The sequence below is a fragment of the Littorina saxatilis genome, linkage group LG1, assembly GCF_037325665.1.
Source record: "Littorina saxatilis isolate snail1 linkage group LG1, US_GU_Lsax_2.0, whole genome shotgun sequence".
Lineage (NCBI taxonomy): Eukaryota > Metazoa > Mollusca > Gastropoda > Littorinimorpha > Littorinidae > Littorina > Littorina saxatilis.
Window position 1 is genome coordinate 51,672,725 of NC_090245.1, and position 19,940 is coordinate 51,692,664.

Below are 19,940 nucleotides of genomic sequence, written 5' to 3' on the forward strand. Positions count from 1 at the left end.
GGGTCCGAAGAGTCCAAGACTACAAAAGCAAAACTTATTTTACTCTCAGTAACAACGAAATGTCACGGACCTTCACACATAAAGTACATGTGAACACGGGGGGTATTATTTTCACAACCGTCCTTAATAAAAAAAAATAATAATAATGAACTGAAATTATTTAGTACAAATTCTGAGGAAAGAGGTGGGAGGGGGAATAGCTAGCTTTACACCGGGTCTGATAAAAAAAAAATCAACTTGGCTGTGTAGCCCAAACTTGGATTCTGTTTATTTTGTAGCTAAATCAATCAAGATTTGATCCCCTTCTCCCCAAACAAACAAACAACGGCAAACAATAGAAAACTATGAAAAAAAAAACCAATTTAACAAACAAACACCATCCAAACATAAATAAAAGTAGACAAGCAACCAACCAAACAAACAAGGCATTTAAAAAATAAACAGCATCAAAAAGACCATGAGTACATATTCACCATCTTCACATGAAAAACTCCACGTGAGCATGGATCAGTTTCACCAATGGGGTCGCAATGGCAAATAACACGTTTTTGGTCACTGATTTTTATCATTTGCTAAACAGATCAGCATGACACGGTATGTCAAAAACTAAGGTGGTAGATGGTTGGAACTTTATTTTAAGATAGTTACAGAACGATGTGTCTCAGTAACTGCTGCTGGCATCTTCTTTATCAACTGTAGCGTTATTTGGCTGCTTGCTCAGTAACGAATTTCAAAAATCCAAAAAGTCTGAAAATAGTGACATTAGTATATCAACTGAAAGCTAAACTATATGTATATTTGGAATGGTTGAAAACACGTTGTTGCCGAAAAATCTCCCATTATGACAATGTCACCCACGAAAACAAATCCGGTTTTGTTCCTTGTATTTTTCCACCACATCCGATTAAGTCTGGAATCATATCCTTTACCTTTTCATCATAATCTTGAAGCAATACCCTCTCAGGAGCAGCATACGGTTTGGTTCCCGCACAATACGCTTTTGTGTCTGCTGTGAGGAAATATGATTACATTATAAGACAACCACACATTTACTCTTGGGGGGTGTTAAGGCAAGGTAACAGCTCGACATTACTCCTCTTATCTTACTTTGAAATCGTTTAAAAAATATTTCTGGGCAAAATTGCTGTTTTAAAGTTACTTCGAATGTTTCTACCATGATGTTTGTGATCTTTAAAGCAAGCAAAACATCTGCTTTCACCCTCCATCGCAACGAACAACTTACTCTGATGTGTATGTTTTGCAGTGTGCGCTTTGAATGACACCCTTTTCTTTCAAAAATACGCATTCGGAGCCACGATTAATGCCGATTGCTCGCAGTGGTCGCTAAGGTAAGTGTATTTTTCTAATCTCGCGTGACCTCAAGCCAATCACACGTGACCTCAACAAAAGCAAGATGTCAGCGAACACTGCAGGCCAGCGATTACTGCCACAACAACAATCGGCAGCGAATCATGGCTCCTATGTGCATATATTCGAAAGACAAGGGGGTCATAATAAGCACATAAAGCACATCATATATAGTTAGTTGTTGGTTAGTTGTACGTTAGTTGTTCGTCGCGATGGCAGGTCAAGTTAAAGCCGGAATCAGTAGCTTCCACTTCCGCCTCTGGTGCACTAACTCCCTGATAATCCTGAGTTATTTCCGGAAAACTTCTATTGTCCTAAAGGGCAATTATCGCGGGCGACAAATGGTCCGGGGTGCAGTTGTCGTTGGGGGTGGGGCAGTTTTCTGGGGGGCAATTGACCGGGGCTCAATTACCCAGTAAATGTATTTCGTATATATATATCTGTTCCAGCGGTAGGGTTCACAAAACGTTTTACCATAACTTGGTGAGATGCCGGGAATTTTACCAGTCTACTTTTACGTTCCTATAGTGGGCGCTCAAAACGTTCTGGACGTTCCGGGAGTAGTTTAACACAAATATTACACGACACCTTCAAACGCTCGCAGGCTTGATCATCTTCAGCAGTACATTTAAAATGTGATCATCGTGATAGGTTACCAACGAAACTTTCTATTTTATTTTTAAAATGCTTTGCTCGTGTAATTCGTCTAATTTCGAGTTGCGGCGCTTGTAACTGTAAAACAAAAATACTGAATTATTCAAATGGGAATTGTTCATAAAGGTATTTGCTTAACTGTCTTGGTTATGTTTGACAGCTTACCCTGCAATAAATACTATATATCACAACTTGAAGTTGGTCTGTTTTAAAATCCTGATAAAAGTGGTAATAATTTCTCGCAATTCAGTTGAAAAAAATCGTCATCTCGTAAGAATCCGCTTAGTTGTAGAAACAGACAAAGATGATTAATACTATCTTTCGTACATGAACAAGAACAAGCATATGAGTAACACACATTTAGGAGAAATATAATCATTCACTAATCACATCTTTATTTTCAACCCTAAAGAACTCAAGCAATTTCAAAAAATACCCATTTTAACAAAACAACAACAAAACTGAGAAAAACAGTCGAGCACTTAAACAATTTGGACAGTTCTGGGATTGATGATCTTTGAAATTACTTTCATAGACACCGCATCTCCAACGGGACATCTACAAATAATGGTGTGTATGTAACAACAGTATAAGATGGTTTGTGTTTACAAGAAGCAATACAAAGTGTCAAAAATGGAGACACCTGGAAAAGAAAGCAAAAAAACACACCAATGAATAAGCTATAAATAGATTTCCTAGTATATCTAGTATGTCTACAAACCACTGGATCCGCTGATGTTCGGTGTTTCATTTTCTCCTCCACTTCCCCATTTAGCCAAACCAAAATCTCCAATTTTTACATGATCTCCTTGAAGAAAAATGTTCTCAGGCTGGAAAAACAAAGAAGTTAGCTTTAATCTTTTGTATGTGGCTGCAAAGCATATAAAAACAAGTCGTTTTGAGCGATATAAAAAGAATTAGTCAATCTGTCGGTACATGAAATTAAAAGATCAACATTAATAACCAGTCATCATCGAGATAACATGTAACAGTCTTGTTAAGCAATACCCGAGCAATACCCGAAGACTAAGACGGGTCAAGCTCGTCTCCCCGAACCATGCGAACGTAGTACCTAAAAAAAAGTTCACAACTTCACAGTAAAAATGACATATCTATATTTGTTTGAATTCAGGAAATGATAATGAATACAATGAAATCCCTACTAAATTTTTCTTTTTAAGTAGAATTTTGAGAATGCAAACTCATTCATTGATTAGTTTTTAAGCTTCCAAGCTGAAAAGCAATCTCACAGTCCGGCCTTAGTCAAAGAGTGCTTGAACAAAATCTAAATCAATTTGGTCGACAAATTGAAGGCACCACAGTGCCGCCTCAACGTTCACTAAAAGCCAGACGTCATTAAGACAAATATCGAAAACATGAAAAACTACGTCTGGGGTATCATCTGGAAGAATTTGTATGTAAAGTTTCATGAAGATCTGTCCAATACTTTCCACACACACACACACACCCTGCACACACACTCACACGCACACACACACGCACACACACACACACACACACACACACACACACACACAGAATGTCACCTTTAAATCACGATGGATCAATCCTTCCTCGTGAATGAACTTCACTCCTTTCAGAATCTGACACATCATCTCCTTTATTGTCACCTGATGCGGGACAGATGCTGCCCACAGGAAAATCACATCATCAGGCACAGACATATATTACGCAATCAATCGATCAGTCCGTAATATGGACCACTTTTTGTTCCCTATTGTTCCCAGCGCACGAAAAGAAAAATGGCCCCATTTTTTATACCCCAACCAAAACATACATTCCCGTGTTATGCATGAGCTGTCCAAAACGGGAGATGTTTGTGTCAATAGACGAATTCCGAAAATAACTCTGTCTGTGGCCTAGTTAAGCTTACTATTTTCCAAAGTGATATTATAGACCAGTCACTAGCGAGGGGGCGTCTCAAACGCGTGTACATGAACAACGTGTCGATTATTTGTCTCCAAAAACGCAAGGGTGCTCACTCTTTCACAACTCATGAATACAAACCCGACAGAGTTATTTCAGAACATCGTCAATTTTGAGGGGTATAAGAATATGATTCAAACAAAATGATCAAATGTGATTTTCTAGGAGACTGTTGTGTATTTGTTCTAGATTCAAGCAGCCTTTAAAACTGCTCTTCTCCTACATCTACTGTGATACCTGTGATAACTGATGATGATTACTGTGATTGGTTTTATGTGTTTGGTTGGTCTCTTCTTTTGGTAGTGCAATAGCGTTAATTATGGATTGTTGTTATCATCATTTGCATGGGGACTTGTCTGTTAGTCCAAACAGTGATATGGTTATTGTGATATTCTTGGCTGCACTTTAACATGGAATGTATGTATGTATGTATGTATGTATGTATGTATGTATATATGTAGGTATGTATGTAGGTATGTATGTAGGTATGTATGCATGTGTGTTGGTGTGTCGGTGTGTCAAGTGTGCAAGTAAAAAGGGTATTGTAGTTGTACATATATTACTTTAGATATTTTTTTGTTATCATGGGTTTTATGAATTTTCTTCTCTTATTCTTTTATAATTATTAATTAATGACCTATATGTGCTGATGACCAATTTAATTTCCTTGTTGGATCAATAAAATGTTATGAGTTATGAGTTATGAGTTATGAGTTATATCCCTTCGATGCAACGCCGCAAGTTTCTGAGCCAATCAGAAAAGGCCTTAGATAGCCATGGTTTTTTTTATCTCTGATTTCCCAGATTTTGTGAGGCCCTGGATGCAGTGAAACTTCTTAGCATAACTGCTCAATTTCAAATAGGAATAATCAAAAATCTAGGAACTGAGTTTCGATAATATATACTACCCGTCATAAAACAAAAAGCTAGGCAGATGCGTTGGAGTGCAGCTCTTTGCAAAGAGGCCGTTTACTGCATCACTGAACATACTACAACAATACGCGCTGTTTGCAGGAATGACTGACCCGGTGGAAACATTTGAAACTTTCAGAATCACATGCCTGCATGAGTATGTCTTCCAAAACCCATACTAACCTTATTCGCCATTTTCATTTTGGGGAAAAAACAGTCATTATGCAAGAATCCTGTTTCTTTTTCTTCTCTATACATGAGAGAAAAGTTATCGGACTTGATGACGAATTAGCCAGAATATTATCTTGAAAGCTTCCTCATTTCTTTCTGTCCTGCTGATCCTGGTGCTGCTGCTGTTGTTGTTGGTGGTGGTGTTGTTGTTGACGTCATATATATCTGCGTGCATGCGTGCGTGCGTGCGTGTGTGTGTGTGTGTGTGTGTGTGTGTGTGTGTGTGTGTGTGTGTGTGTGTGTGTGTGTGTGTGTGTGTGAAAAAGAAACAACTAACCAATCAACAGTCTTGTGGAAGAAGACTTAAAATAACGCAAGTTCGTTAGTGAGATTCCGAAGAAGCTCAAATTCCTCGGAATCAATAAATAAAATGTGTTTGGGGTGTCACTGTCATACTTTTACATGTGTTTGGGGTGTCACTGTTATACTTTTAAATGTGTTTGGGGTGTCACTGTTATACTTTTAAATGTGTTTGGGGCGTGACTGTTATACTTTTAAATGTGTTTGGGGTGTCACTGTTATACTTTTAAATGTGTTTGGGGCGTCACTGTTATACTTTCAAATGTGTTTGGGGTGTCACTGTTATACTTTTAAATGTGTTTGGGGTGTCACTGTTATACTTTTAAATGTGTTTGGGGCGTCACTGTTATACTTTTAAATGTGTTTGGGGTGTCACTGTTATACTTTTAAATGTGTTTGGGGTGTCACTGTTATACTTTTAAATGTGTTTGGGGTGTCACTGTTATACTTTTAAATGTGTTTGGGGTGTCACTGTTATACTTTTAAATGTGTTTGGGGTGTCACTGTTATACTTTTAAATGTGTTTGGGGCGTCACTGTTATACTTTTAAATGTGTTTGGGGTGTCACTGTTATACTTTTAAATGTGTTTGGGGCGTCACTGTTATACTTTCAAATGTGTTTGGGGTGTCACTGTTATACTTTTAAATGTGTTTGGGGTGTCACTGTTATACTTTTAAATGTGTCACTATGTCCTTGCGGCGGGTATCTTCGATGAGAAACAAAAACTAAATTAAAATAAAACATTTTCTATACTTTAAGTAACTAAGTGTTTACGTGCACGGGTTGCATTCCTTTTGTCAATCCATTCCCTGAGAGTGGAAGTGCACAGTTCCATTTGTATGTAGAGGATAGCTGAAGACCCCTGTTAGCAAGACACAAAACATTAGCACATAAAATAACTGAACAAGTAGGAAGTTAAGTGTGTGTTTAGTGTGTGTAAATGGGTGTGTGTGTGTGTGTGTGTGTGTGTGTGTGTGTACGTGCGTGCGTATGTGTGTGTGTGTGTGCGTGCGTGCGTGCGTGCGTGCGTGCGTGTACGTGCGTGCGTGCGTGGTAATGAAAATAGGGTCATGATTTGAATAATAAACTGTGAATACTAGTAACAGTGATTCGCCTAGTGAGTTCATATTGCACCTCAGGGTATTTAGAAGTGAGACACCCCCCCCCCCCCTTCCCTTTCTCTGTCTGTCTGCTTCCCTATGTCTGCCTGTAGATTATAGCTAACCTATGTTCATAGTAACCATATTCACAGAACCATTACTGAATTCCGCCTTACGGGTTTTTTCAGCTCCATCTATCACCCTGAAAAAGCCCCCCGTGGGTGCGAAAATGTGGACTCTATAATTATATACATCCCATATTCATCATAAAAACTTTTGAGGAGAATGTTTTTAAATATAAGCTTATGTTCAACAACAACAACAAAAATATATATATTACATGTATAGTACATACTTCAAATTATGCCTTAAAAAAGTCGCGTGAAACGAAATTAATACATTTAGTTAATCTATCAAACTCACAGAATGAAACTGAACGCAGTGCATTCTAAGACAATAGCTTTGCCAATACCATGCGGCCGAGAAAGTGCACACAAACTCACGTGAAAAGCGTACCGGCCCGCTGATCGCTTGAAGTGACAAGCCAGTAATGCGCAGTAGCGTATAGCTTTTTAAAAGAAAAGCGCCTTTTTCTTTATTCTTTTTAACTTCCTGAGCTTGCTTTTAATCATAACATAACATATCTATACATTTTTGGATTGAGGAAATCCTAAAGAATATGACGAAAACATGTTTGGGTCGATTACTAAAATGTTTACTTTAATTAGAATTTTGAGATTTGTTATAACCAAACTCAGTGACTAATTTTTAAGCTTCCAAGCTAAAAATGCAATCCCATTGTCCGGGCTTCGTCGAAGATTGCTTGACCAAAATCTCAATCAATTTGATCGAACAATGAGGTCGCCACTGAGCCGCCTCAACTTTTACTAAAAGCCTGATATGACGTCATCACACACATTTATCGACAAAATGGAGAGAAAAAAACACGTCCGCAGGAACTCTCATGCAAAGTTTCACACAGATTGGTCCATTAGTTTTCTCGGAATAACACACACACACACACACACACACACACACACACACACACACACACACACACACACACACACACAAACTCACCACCACCGCCACCCTCGTCTCGATTACCAGTCTATGTTAACCTTTGCCGGATGCCGCTTTTGACTACACACGCCCGACGATGCGGGTTTGTCTGAACCCATACATTTGAAAGAGGGTTTTTACCGTTTATTTCTCTAACGACGATGCGGGTTTGTCTGAACCCATACATTTGAAAGAGGGTTTTTGCCGTTTATTTCTCTAACGACGGGGTGGGTTCAGGGAAACCCACAGCGCTACTTCAGTGGGTGCATCGAGTTTCTCCCTTCACCGACTTCTTGCAGGGGAGGGAGAGGGGGAGGGAGAGGGGGAGGGAGAGACTGAGAGAGACTGACAGAGACTGAGAGACTAAGAAAGAGAGAGAGAGAGAGAGAGAGAGACTAAGAAAGAGAGAGAGAGAGACTAAGAAAGAGAGAGAGAGAGACTAAGAAAGAGAGAGAGAGAGACTAAGAAAGAGAGAGAGACTAAGAAAGAGAGAGAGAGAGGCTAAGAAAGAGAGAGAGACTAAGAAAGAGAGAGAGAGACTAAGAAAGAGAGAGAGAGAAAGAGACTAAGAAAGAGAGAGAGGGAGACTAAGAAAGAGAGAGAGAGAGACTAAGAAAGAGAGAGAGAGAGACTAAGAAAGAGAGAGAGAGACTAAGAAAGAGAGAGAGAGAGAGACTAAGAAAGAGAGAGAGAAAGACTAAGAAAGAGAGAGAGAGAGAGAGACTAAGAAAGAGAGAGACAAAGAAAGAGAGAGAGAGAGAGACTAAGAAAGAGAGAGAGAGAGAGACTAAGAAAGAGAGAGAGAGAGACTAAGAAAGAGAGAAAGAGAGACTAAGAAAGAGAGACAGAGAGAGAGAGACTAAGAAAGAGAGAGAGAGACTAAGAAAGAGAGAGAGACTAAGAAAGAGAGAGAGAGACTAAGAAAGAGAGAGACTAAGAGAAAGAGAGAGAGAGAGAGACTAAGAAAGAGAGAGAGAGAGACTAAGAAAGAGAGAGAGAGAGACTAAGAAAGAGAGAGAGAGACTAAGAAAGAGAGAGAGAGAGAGACTAAGAAAGAGAGAGAGAGAGAGACTAAGAAAGAGAGAGAGAGAGAGAGACTAAGAAAGAGACTAAGAAAGAGAGAGAGAGAGAGACTAAGAAAGAGAGAGAGAGAGACTAAGAGAGAGAGACTAAGAAAGAGAGAGAGAGAGAGACAAAGAGAGAGAGAGACTAAGAAAGAGAGAGAGAGACTAAGAAAGAGAGAGAGACTAAGAAAGAGAGAGAGACTCGACTAAGAAAGAGAGAGAGAGACTAAGAAAGAGAGAGACTAAGAAAGAGAGAGAGAGAGAGAGACTAAGAAAGAGAGAGAGAGAGAGACTAAGAAAGAGACAGAGAGAGAGACTAAGAGAGAGAGAGAGAGAGAGAGAGAGAGAGAGAGAGAGAGAGAGAGAGAGTGACAGACAGACAGACAGACAGAGACAGAGAGCGAGACAGAGAGACTGAGAGACAGACAGAGAAAGACAGAGACAGAGACAGAGACAGAGAGCGAGACTAAGAAAGAGAGAGACTAAGAAAGAGAGAGAGAGAGACTAAGAAAGAGAGAGAGAGAGAGACTAAGAAAGAGAGACAGAGAGAGAGACTAAGAGAGAGAGACAGAGAGAGAGACTAAGAGAGAGAGACAGAGAGAGAGACAGAGAGAGAGAGAGAGAGAGAGAGAGAGAGAGAGAGAGAGAGACAGAGACAGAGAGAGAGAGACAGAGACAGACAGTCAGATAGACAGACAGTCAGATAGACGGATAGACGGATAGACAGACAGACAGACAGAGCAACTGACAACAGACATACAGACAGAGAGATACGGACAGACAGACAGAGAGACAGACAGTCTCTTGGAGACAAACAGGCAGACAGACATTGTTCCGCCGCTTTGGTAATTATGGGTGTAGCAGAACCCGCGCCGTCGGCAGAGGGATAGTTACAATCACTACTACTCTTTAAAAGTATGGGTTTGTGTGAACCCGCGCCATCGGTAGTGTTTATGTAAATTATCATAATCAATTAATTTTAATGTTTTGTCATGTACACACTAAAAATTTGCAGACAGAGAGCAAATTAGGTGTGTGAGAGATACTTAAAATTTCAAAACGATACCTTTAATGGTTCCAGAGTTACAATGATTTTAGTGTGTCTCTGGGTACAGGTGAACCCAGGAAGCACGGCAAAGGTTAAACAATTATTCAAAACTTGTTCAAATGTAAAAAGAACTGATACTGCACCTCTGGCTCTGAGAGTGTTGCTTGAGAAGACGATTCTCCTTGTTCCGTGGTGTCTGCTTCACTCTCTTTTCTAAAAAATAAATAAAGGATCGAATTACAGTTGTAGATATACAGCGGGGGGGCTTCCAAAATGAAACAGGGGTACAGGGGCTGGCCAGGCGGGTGGTCTGGGGGCCCGGCCTCGGTCGATAAAGATGAAACAGAAAACTCGCGAAAAGCTGAACATACATGCTTTTATGCGTACTGTTGATAAAGCCGAATAACAAGAGAGATGTATAAGGAGAATAAATGAAGACCAAAAAACACACAAGAAACTACAGGAATGTTACGAAGCCAATGGAGGTAACTCTTGCTTGCTCTCCACGGAAGAGAGGTAGCATTTGCCATGCAAGCATACGTAATCATTCTCAAAGAATGTAAAGCGATGACATTAAACCGGCTACTCAATTATCTAAAACTGTTTCAAGGAAGGGAAGGGACTCATGTTATATGACCCACCCTTGAAGTTTTTTTAAGGCGTCAAAATGTCGAATTTTGTTGATGGTAAAACTCTTTCAGTGTCTGACAACTTTGTGTTTAATGTATGAGCAGCTTCAGAGCAAGAAACTTATAGAATATTCTGGAACCTGAAGGGAGATAGCTCTTGCTATCATGACCAACATTTGAATTCTTGGGTAATTAACACTTCTCAATTGCCAAAATATAGTGAGGGCATGAAGTTTATACATTGAAGGACCAAGGCTCAGGAAATTTCCGAGGTTGGGGAGGTATCTCATACCATATAAACCATGTTAGTGGGAATTTGATTTATTATGCAGACACTCTGGGTGATTAAAACTACCTTCAAGTGCTTTTTAGGTCACAAAGTATGTTTATGTCCTAAAGTTTTCAGTATGCGTATCAGCCAGGGAGGTTTTAAAACTCATCGACCCAAAGTTCGTATTGGAGTTTCCCTTTCATATTGTTCTTCAAGTCGCCATTCTTTGAGAAAGGAATTCAGTAAACCCCTCTGTGGCGCTTATTGGAACAAACGCCGTAGGGCTCTGCTAACACCCAGGTGAAGCCGAGGCCTGACTGCTTCGTGTAGCTCTTTTGATATAAAATGGTTGCTTACATTTTGAACTTGAATTTATATCGAATACAAGATCAGCAAACTGATGGCACTAAAAACGCTACACAGCTTCTTTTTGTACCAGTAAATAACAGATTGTAAATTTGGTGCTAAAAACTTACGGCCTCTTTTTGCCAGAAACGTTCTCAGAACCAGACAAATCCTCAAAATCACGAGCAATTTCCTGTTTTTCCTGGTCGGCTGTTTGCCTTGAGCTATCAAACACAACGCTTGAAGTTGAAGCGAACTCATCACCTGCAACGCTTGAAGTTGAAGCGAATTCGTCATCTGCAAAGCAAGAAAGACAGACAGACAGATGCTCAACATATAACTGTTTGCATATATCTGTACAGTAAAAATGTCCACCCTTACGACACGCAGCCCGATTGTATCAATATCTTAACTTTCAAATACAGTTACGTATTGTGTAATACCTGTTTGGCAAACGGGAGAATATTTTGTTGCTTTTATTGAAGATAGTGAGTATATTCAAAGATGAAATATCGAACACACAAACAAAGTACTGGCGCGCTGCTAAGTCTAGTTGTGGAGAAAATGGAAGATCTATCAGGGGGAACACATTTTGAGTTATTGTGCTTCGTTTTAAAATCAAAATAATGTTGCTTTCCTTTACAATGCATGCTGCTTCTTAATGTTGCTCGAACAAGGTGTGTATTATCCTCTGCTGAAGAGTATGTGTGACATTTAAGCTGTTATTTCTGGCAGACGTCAAATGACACATAAAGGTCAGGCGCAGGAGTGAAATATCTTGTATTTGTTAGTCGGTTTGTAGGTTGGTTGGTTGATTGGTAGTGGTGGTATTACTTTATGTTTTTATGTTTGTCCACCTAAAAATGTCAATTTGTTGTTGTGGTGGTGGTGGTTTTTGTTGTTACTGTTGTTGCTGTTTGGACACTTGAGACTTTCCAGATTAAAAACAAATTCGAATAAAAAAAAAACCGACGTCTCTTTCTAATACTAAAATGTATTGTAATGCCTATAACACCGCAATTTTTCGTCTTTTACTTAGTCTTACTCTGATGACAAAACCATTCCGTTCCTTTTTCGTTATTTCTTTACGTGGGATCCGTTTTCTATCCATACCGCTACTCGTACTTCAACAATCCTTTGCGAATTAGTTCATCAATATATTATTCACATATTACACACACACAAATTAAGCATTTTGATTTGATAAAGGGTAAGTAGACTTTTTAGCGACAGCAATTCAAAACAAGTCGCGTAAGGCGAAAATACAATATTTAGTCAAGTAGCTGCCATTTTTCAGCAAGACCGTATACTCGTAGCATCGTCAGTCCACCGCTCATGGCAGAGGCAGTGAAATTGACAAGAAGAGCGGGGTAGTAGTTGCGCTAAGAAGGATAGCACGCTTTTCTGTACCTCTCTTTGTTTTAACTTTCTGAGCGTGTTTTTAATCCAAACATATCATATCTATATGTTTTTGGAATCAGGAACCGACAAGGAATAAGATGAAAGTGTTTTTAAATTGATTTCGACAATTTAATTTTGATAATAATTTTTATATATTTAATTTTCAGAGCTTGTTTTTAATCCGAATATAACATATTTATATGTTTTTGGAATCAGCAAATGATGGAGAATAAGATAAACGTAAATTTGGATCGTTTTATAATTTTTTTTTACAATTTTCCGATTTTTAATGACCAAAGTCATTAATTAATTTTTAAGCCACCAAGCTGAAATGCAATACCGAACCCCGGGCTTCGTCGAAGAATACTTGACCAAAATTTGAACCAATTTGGTTGAAAAATGAGGGCGTGACAGTGCCGCCTCAACTTTCACGAAAAGCCGGATATGACGTCATCAAAGACATATATCAAAAAAATGAAAAAAACGTTCGGGGATTTCATACCCAGGAACTCTCATGTCAAATTTCATAAAGATCGGTCCAGTAGTTTAGTCTGAATCGCTCTACACACACACACACACACACACACACACACACACACACACACACACGCACGCACATACACCACGACCCTCGTTTCGATTCCCCCTCGATGTTAAAATATTTAGTCAAAACTTGACTAAATATAAAGAGCTCTGCATATTCTTAACCAACTCAAAAAAAAGCCCTGTAACATAATGACTATTTGCAATACAAAATGTTACTGTAATAACGTACCTAGACAAACGCTCCCTACTGCCGTATTACTTTTCAAAACTCTGAGTTGAGATTAAAATGTGTTCCAAAATCATTAAGCATAAGTAACACTTAATCTGGTTTCCACAGCAGAAAACCATGACTAGCACGCCCCTTGATTGGAATTTTACATTCAACTCCAGAACTTTGCGTAAAGTCTAGTAGCTTCAATCGTTATTTCCGATTAGAATATAATTCTCTGCTCTCTCAATCATTATCAAACTAATTCATATCAGTGCTGAAATGTGAAGACCTACCTGATTCTTGTTGATGGCCTTCTTGCTGATTGCCTTCTATCCAAGAAGAATGGTATCTTACTATGTTTGAATGGCTAAGAGACGACAGAGTTCGAACTTCTCGTAGCTACACACACACACACACACACACACACACACACACACACACACACACACACACACACACACACACACACACAGCGTTAAATTTGGTTCACATACACATACTATACAAACATGTATCCTTCAAATAGACTGAATCTTACCTCTGCATTTTTCAGAAAAACAATTATTCAGAATTCAAAAGCTACATTTCATTATACAAGGACTTGCAGGGGAGTTTTTCTACGTTTCTGGTGATACATTTTGAAGTTAAAATCAAAAATGACTGGAATGGAAAGGTAACAAAACTGCAACTTTCAGATTAGTACGAGTCTGAATTTTGAACTTGGGATCAGTTCAAACATGACAATATTCATTTAACACAACTCCACGTATACACTCGTGGAACTTATCAATCGCTATCTACAGCTCTGAAAGGCTTTTACAACAAATGCAATGGTCATAAATCTTGGGAAAACTGAGAAATAATCACTTCATGTTTTGCATGTGAAGATCGTGAACATCTTATCTATACACGCAGGCAAGGGAATTTCAAAATAAAAAAAACTCTGAAAACAGGCCAAGGTCCAGGGGCCGCCTAGGCCCCGGCGGGGTACAGGGGCAGAGCGCCGTTAGGGGGACCAGGGGGGCGAATTTTAGCATTTTAGACCAATATTTTGATAGTTCTTGTGTAAGCAAATAGTGGATAGAGAGACAATAGTATACATATAATTTAATGTACCTTTTTTTTGGCCGCGGAATTTTTTTTATTTTCGCTGAAACGTAATTTGCTTTTCGCTGAAATTCGTGGATAATTCCCATGCCTGACACGGGAAGTCGAGTATTCACGCTCTGGATACATACTATTGATACGGCTCACTAATTAAACAATGATTAGACCAGTGTTTTATAAAACGATTGCTTAAAGTTCCCATCATGAACTTTATACGTCAGATTCGTTTTCAGCTGACACCTGCATAGGCCTACTCGTGCGCTAGTTACTGATCAGAAAAACCCTTTGCAGCTGAATTCCCTGAAGTAAGTTATCGTGCTGCTTGCTGAAGGTACTTAGACAACTAAAGTGACAGCAAGTATGGTTCCACAAAATTGCAAAGAAAGGTTAAAGATGTAATATTTGAGACCATCACTTTGATCTTAATTTTTGTGGGGGGTAGAGATGGAATGAAACCACAGTGCACTGACAACAAAAATGTCACCAATTTAACAACATTAAATTTCCAACATAGCTGAAAAGATGTGACTGATTTTAGCTGGCAACCGTAAGACAATGTAAAATGACAAAACAGGTGCAGCGCTGCAGCCAGTTCTCGGAAGAAATTTTCAGATTTTTGACAAGAGATATTTTTACTTGTCCTTGAATACTAGCTGTTGCTTCTGTTGGAAAGCAAGCTGCCATAGTGTGATGTTTGCTAACTACTTTGCCTTTTTCCTGAATGCTTTTGTTCGCGTTTTCAGTGCGCTCAGACTTTTGCTGTGAATTTCGATCTTTATGCATGCGAATATAATATGCGCAGAAAGTTAAACTCGAAGAAATAAATACCTCAGCTCATGACTGAACCCACACCAGTAGTGTTTCTGTCCCTACCCTATGTAACCAGTGCCGTTTACCTTTTATTGAGAACTTGATGTCCGCACACTGACGTTTAACATATCTTTGGTTTTCATCAGTGAACCAACGGTTACTGTCTATGTACATCCCTTTCAATCATAATGTAATGTAACTCTTAGTAACACTGCTATTGATAGAGTGTGATAAGTATACTGTACTTACCAGTATTTTGGTAGTGTTGCTGCTTGGGTCAATTTTAACCTTTTTCACGGCATATTCCCTCTTATCAAGTTTGTGAAATGCCTGCAAATAGAAAAGTAAATGAAATAAACACCTTTAATACCAAACTCCCTGGACATACTGCGTATACACACCTCTACTGTTTATATTCTGGAACTACTTAACTCTCAGCTCATGGTTCACCTGCAACAGAGAGGGCTTGTCAAAAGTCCGTAACCAAAAAATAATTAGACTTTCGACGTTTTCTACAAAACAAATTAAGCGCGTACTGCAATCATTCGGAAATTGTTTTTATTCCTGAGAGCTAAAGCCGCGCGCGACGCATAAACGTTTGTGGTAGGGTGTGACAATTATAACACCAGTATCCCGTTTTCAAACAAAACAACTCTTAACAATGTATGCTGTTTCAGTGTTGCCGACATGCCATTTACTGTCATAATTGACTACATGGACCATTCGTGGCCGCAACAAAATTTACCCCAATTACCAAATTGGTCTTATTTTAGGCCTAATCCCTTTATGGGCATATCAGTCGTCAGATATCTTCAACATCACAAACAAGTCTTAACTGAGCTTAAAATGACAACCAGTACTGCATAATTCAGTTTAATTTGGAAGTTAAAAAAGAGCAAGAAACACAGGGACCCACAAATGAGACAGCGGCATAGAACTGAAGTACCATCAGCGTACTTTGCTTTTCTTGGTGCATCCCGCTATGGCATTAAAATTTGACGAGGGTCAACCACACTTCTGGTATGCATCTGACAGTTATCACACCCTAAAAGCGTGTGAAGTTTTAAAGATCTGGCTTCAAAAACATCCAAACATTGATAATGTTCCTTTTTTTTTTTTTTTTACATTTTGACTAAATGTTTTAACATAGATCGGGATTTTTCATTTCAGCTTGGAAGCTTAAAGTATGTCTCAAATGGTTTACAAAACGATTTAAATCTTCTAATGAAAAAAACAGTTCTAACCTTATGGAACACACTTGCAATAGCATTTAATATTAATGATATTAAATGTTATTGCAAGTGTGTTCCATCGTTTGAATTGCTATTTAGCTCGCGTAAACCACACACCAGATTTCGTGGTTTATCTAACCCCTGAGCTGAGCCATCGTGAACCCGTGTAATCCACTTTCCTTTTTATTATCACAATATAGTCGTCAGTTTGTGATTTCAATGCGACTGGCTGTATCTGCAATAGCACGTTATTGTGTACCTCTGATTCTAAAACGCAACAAACGGCTGCGAGTCACACGAACTTGTCGGCGGCGGCTTGCTTCAAAGAAAGCGAGCGCTATGCAGAACAAGAAGAGCAAACGCTCGATCGAGTCACTTTCGCAGTTCTGAATATTATATGAGGCATCAGATGGACAGGAAGAAATTGCTATTCACAACACAATGAGTCACGTTCACATAAAATTTGAGCCCGGTCACTTTTATAGTTTCCGAGAAAAGCCCAACGTTAAGTTGTGTGTTGCCGAACAGAAAAGGCTAGTTATCTCCCTTGTTTTTCTGATAACGTTCGTAAAAGGCTACAGATGTAAATACTTTGATGTAAAGAATAATCCTACAAAGTTTCAATCACATCCGATGAACTTTGTCAAAGATATAAAATGTCTAATTTTTCCTTTGACGCTGACCTGTGACCTTGAAAAAGGTCAAAGGTCAACGAAACCATCGTTAAAGTGTAGAGGTCATTGGAGGTCACGACTAAACAAAATATGAGCCCGATCGCTTTGATAGTTTCCGAGAAAAGTCCAACGTTAAGGTGGTGTCTACGGACGGCCGGCCGGCCGGCCGGACAGACTAACACTGACCGATTACATAGAGTCACTTTTTCTCAAGTGACTCAAAAATCGTCTGCTTTGAGACACGACCTTTCGTGACCCTGCTTCCGGGCTATCTTTTTTAAAACTTTCAAAACTTCGAATTGTACTGATCTTGTCTTGATGAAAAAAGAAAAGAAGTTAGTTCTAGCGCCAGACGGTCCACGAAAATAAACTGATTCTTTGAAAATGTCTCTCTCGGCGGAAAGCAGCCAGGATGTTCCCGTTCGGTGAGCGTTCAAATGGAAGGGTGTTTGTACTGTGTGTAAGAGCCTGACAGTATCTGTGATAGTTTACGGGTGGCTTACTGTGCCTTTAAGAATTAATAAATTTAATTGTTTATCAAAAAAGTAGGCCTAGTGATGAAAGCCAACAAGATTTAAAAATGATTGCATTCTATTCATTATAATCTTTATAGGCTTATTGTTTTGAATCTAAAGACGAGGAAACCAGCTTGAACTTGTTGTTGATCCTTAACATGTATTATGTTCAATTACCTATGAATTGTTGAATAAACACTGTTTAAACCAGGAAACCAGTCATGTAGACTGGTGTCTGCCGGCGGCTAGAGAAGATTAAGCTAAAGGGACCTGGCTAGGTCAGTGCTTTGAATTGTCACTTTGGGGGGCTGTTTACGGATTTCGGTTAGCCAGGTTTTAGAAGTCTCGACGGTGACTGATCCCAGCTTTTCAATGTTGATCTTTTAGTTTCAGGCTAACATACTGACACCCCCCGCGGGTTAGGGGGAGTCCCATATTGGTTGGGACGAGAAAGAATTTTCCCGATGCTACCCAGCATGTCGTAAGAGGCGACTAACGGTTCTGTTTCTCCTTTTACCCTTGTTAAGTGTTTCTTGTATAGAATATAGTCAATGTTTGTAAAGATTTTAGTCAAGCAGTATGTAAGAAATGTTAAGTCCTTTGTACTGGAAACTTGCATTCTCCCAGTAAGGTCATATATTGTACTACGTTGCAAGCCCCTGGAGCAATTTTTTGATTAGTGCGTTTGTGAACAAGAAACAATTAACAAGTGGCTCTACCCCATCTTCCCCCTTTCCCCTATCCCATCTCCCCCCTTTCCGCCACGTCGCGATATAACCTTGAATGGTTGAAAACGACGTTAAACACCAAATAAAGAAAGAAAGAAAAAAAGAAAGAAAGAAACATACTGACTCCTTTTGTTTTCTCTTGACGCGACTTGTTAACTTATACTTTTAAAAGCCAAAATGCTAAGATGTTTTTCTCAAAACTTCAAAGGATATATACCATTTTCTTATGATCGTCAATTGTCTTGCGATCGTGACGAAACGGCACACGATTTCTTTCTGATGGTGTGTTTATAAGAGGCGTAAGCGTGAAAACTTGTCTCCCCGAATAGAAATCGGGATTTCCAATTTTAGCGTCAGAGTTACAAGGTCACCTTTTCTTGGATTGGTCATCTCTATATTTGGTTCAGATTAGAGGAGTCCATGCACCCAAGAGAAACTTGTACACCGAATAGTTGGGGGGGGGGGGGGAGAGAGAGAGAGAGAGAGAGAGAGAGAGAGAGAGAGAGAGAGAGAGAGAACACATGACGTCCTACTAACAACACAGACTTCAAACTTCAGCGTAGAGCTACATTTTCCCCCACACCTGATCTGTACATATATATATATATATCCCACAAACAAACAAAGCGAGAGAGTGGGTTGCCAAGAGAGGAAGAGAGAACGAGCAAACCCAAGGTGAAGTATAAAACATCAATTACACGACGTCTAACTAACGACACGGACTTCAAACTTCAGCGTAGAGCTACACCACCCCCCCCCCCCCCCCTCCCCAGCTGATCTGTCCCAGAGACTAATGTACATGTATATATACATCCCAAAAGCTAACAAAGCGAGAGAGTGGGTTGCCAAGAGAGGAAGAGAGAATGAGCAAACCCAAGGCCGTACAGTATAAAACATCTATTAATCAATTCAAGTTATAGTACAAAACATCTAACAATCAATTCAAAAATAGCACACAAACCTTGAAGACTGCACCCTGCCCTCCACCGCCTAACTTTTGGTGTTCTATGAATTCGGCTGCGTAGCTCCCATACGCTTTCCATGGTGGTGTATCCGACTCCATTTCACCTCTCGTCACGAAGTAATCCGCATAGCAATGGTATATCACCGAGACGCAGACCTGTTTCAGTCACCTTTCTGTTTGATGACTCGCTGCAATCGATAGACTACCAGAAATCAAACTGAAAATAGAACAGTGTGAAACTTAAAATCTGAATATTATCAGTTTTCCTGTTCTCCAGCAAGCAATTCGCGTGAGTCTCAATAGTGAGTATCTGCGTAGCTTTGAATAATAGAACTTACGTCAGTCATAACCGAAAGTAGAACAGGGTGAGAATACTGGGCATTTGAGTCCAATCTCAGTGAGCAGGCCGCGACGTGCGATTCGAGAGTGTGTATCCGCGGGATATGCACTCGGCACACATGATTATGATCATATCGATCCCTCTGCGCTTGTGACGGAATGTGCTGTACACTATCAGACATTCACATATTGATTTCCGCGGCGCACCGCGGTGTTAAACAACAATTAACTTGACTACCCGTAGATCAGGTTGATATCGCATTTGCAATCTAAGATTTGCAGTAGAGAGGGCGTATTTCGTTTGTCACAGTGTAGATATATGTTATGTTTAATATGAACATGAGCTCAGAAGCTTGAGAAAATCGGTTTATGCAAATCCGTGCATGTACCACGTTCACATGCTTCGCCGACCCGTCTCGGTCTTTGTGTTTCGGCTAGCCACTGAAGCCTAACTATACATGTACCGGTAGTCTCAGGTCAT

General features: G+C 39.5%; 1 protein-coding gene and 1 long non-coding RNA gene across 3 annotated transcripts in view; one reads left to right on the plus strand and one right to left on the minus strand.

Annotated features, from left to right (window-relative positions):
* LOC138973489 (eukaryotic translation initiation factor 2-alpha kinase 1-like) overlaps window positions 1-19,505 on the minus strand; it is a 26,692-nt gene extending 7,187 nt beyond the window's left edge. Inside the window, exons 1-9 of one of the 2 annotated variants that reach the window (XM_070346209.1) lie at window positions 19,118-19,505; window positions 15,257-15,337; window positions 13,384-13,489; window positions 11,064-11,229; window positions 9,831-9,900; window positions 6,188-6,275; window positions 3,570-3,670; window positions 2,744-2,852; window positions 930-1,006 (exon numbers count right to left, since the gene is read on the minus strand). In XM_070346209.1, coding sequence (XP_070202310.1) covers window positions 930-1,006; window positions 2,744-2,852; window positions 3,570-3,670; window positions 6,188-6,275; window positions 9,831-9,900; window positions 11,064-11,229; window positions 13,384-13,489; window positions 15,257-15,337; window positions 19,118-19,219 — 900 coding nt within the window. In that variant the 5' untranslated portion in view covers window positions 19,220-19,505. Of the gene's footprint in view, window positions 1-929; window positions 1,010-2,743; window positions 2,853-3,569; window positions 3,671-6,187; window positions 6,276-9,830; window positions 9,901-11,063; window positions 11,230-13,383; window positions 13,490-15,256; window positions 15,338-19,117 lie in introns of both variants that reach the window. The other variant, XM_070346203.1, reaches the window with a different exon arrangement.
* The window catches only part of LOC138973574 (uncharacterized), a 42,081-nt gene continuing 31,713 nt past the window's right edge, over window positions 9,573-19,940 (plus strand). Inside the window, exon 1 of the long non-coding RNA XR_011458070.1 lies at window positions 9,573-9,778. This is a non-coding gene — a long non-coding RNA (uncharacterized lncRNA). The remainder of the gene's footprint in view (window positions 9,779-19,940) is intronic.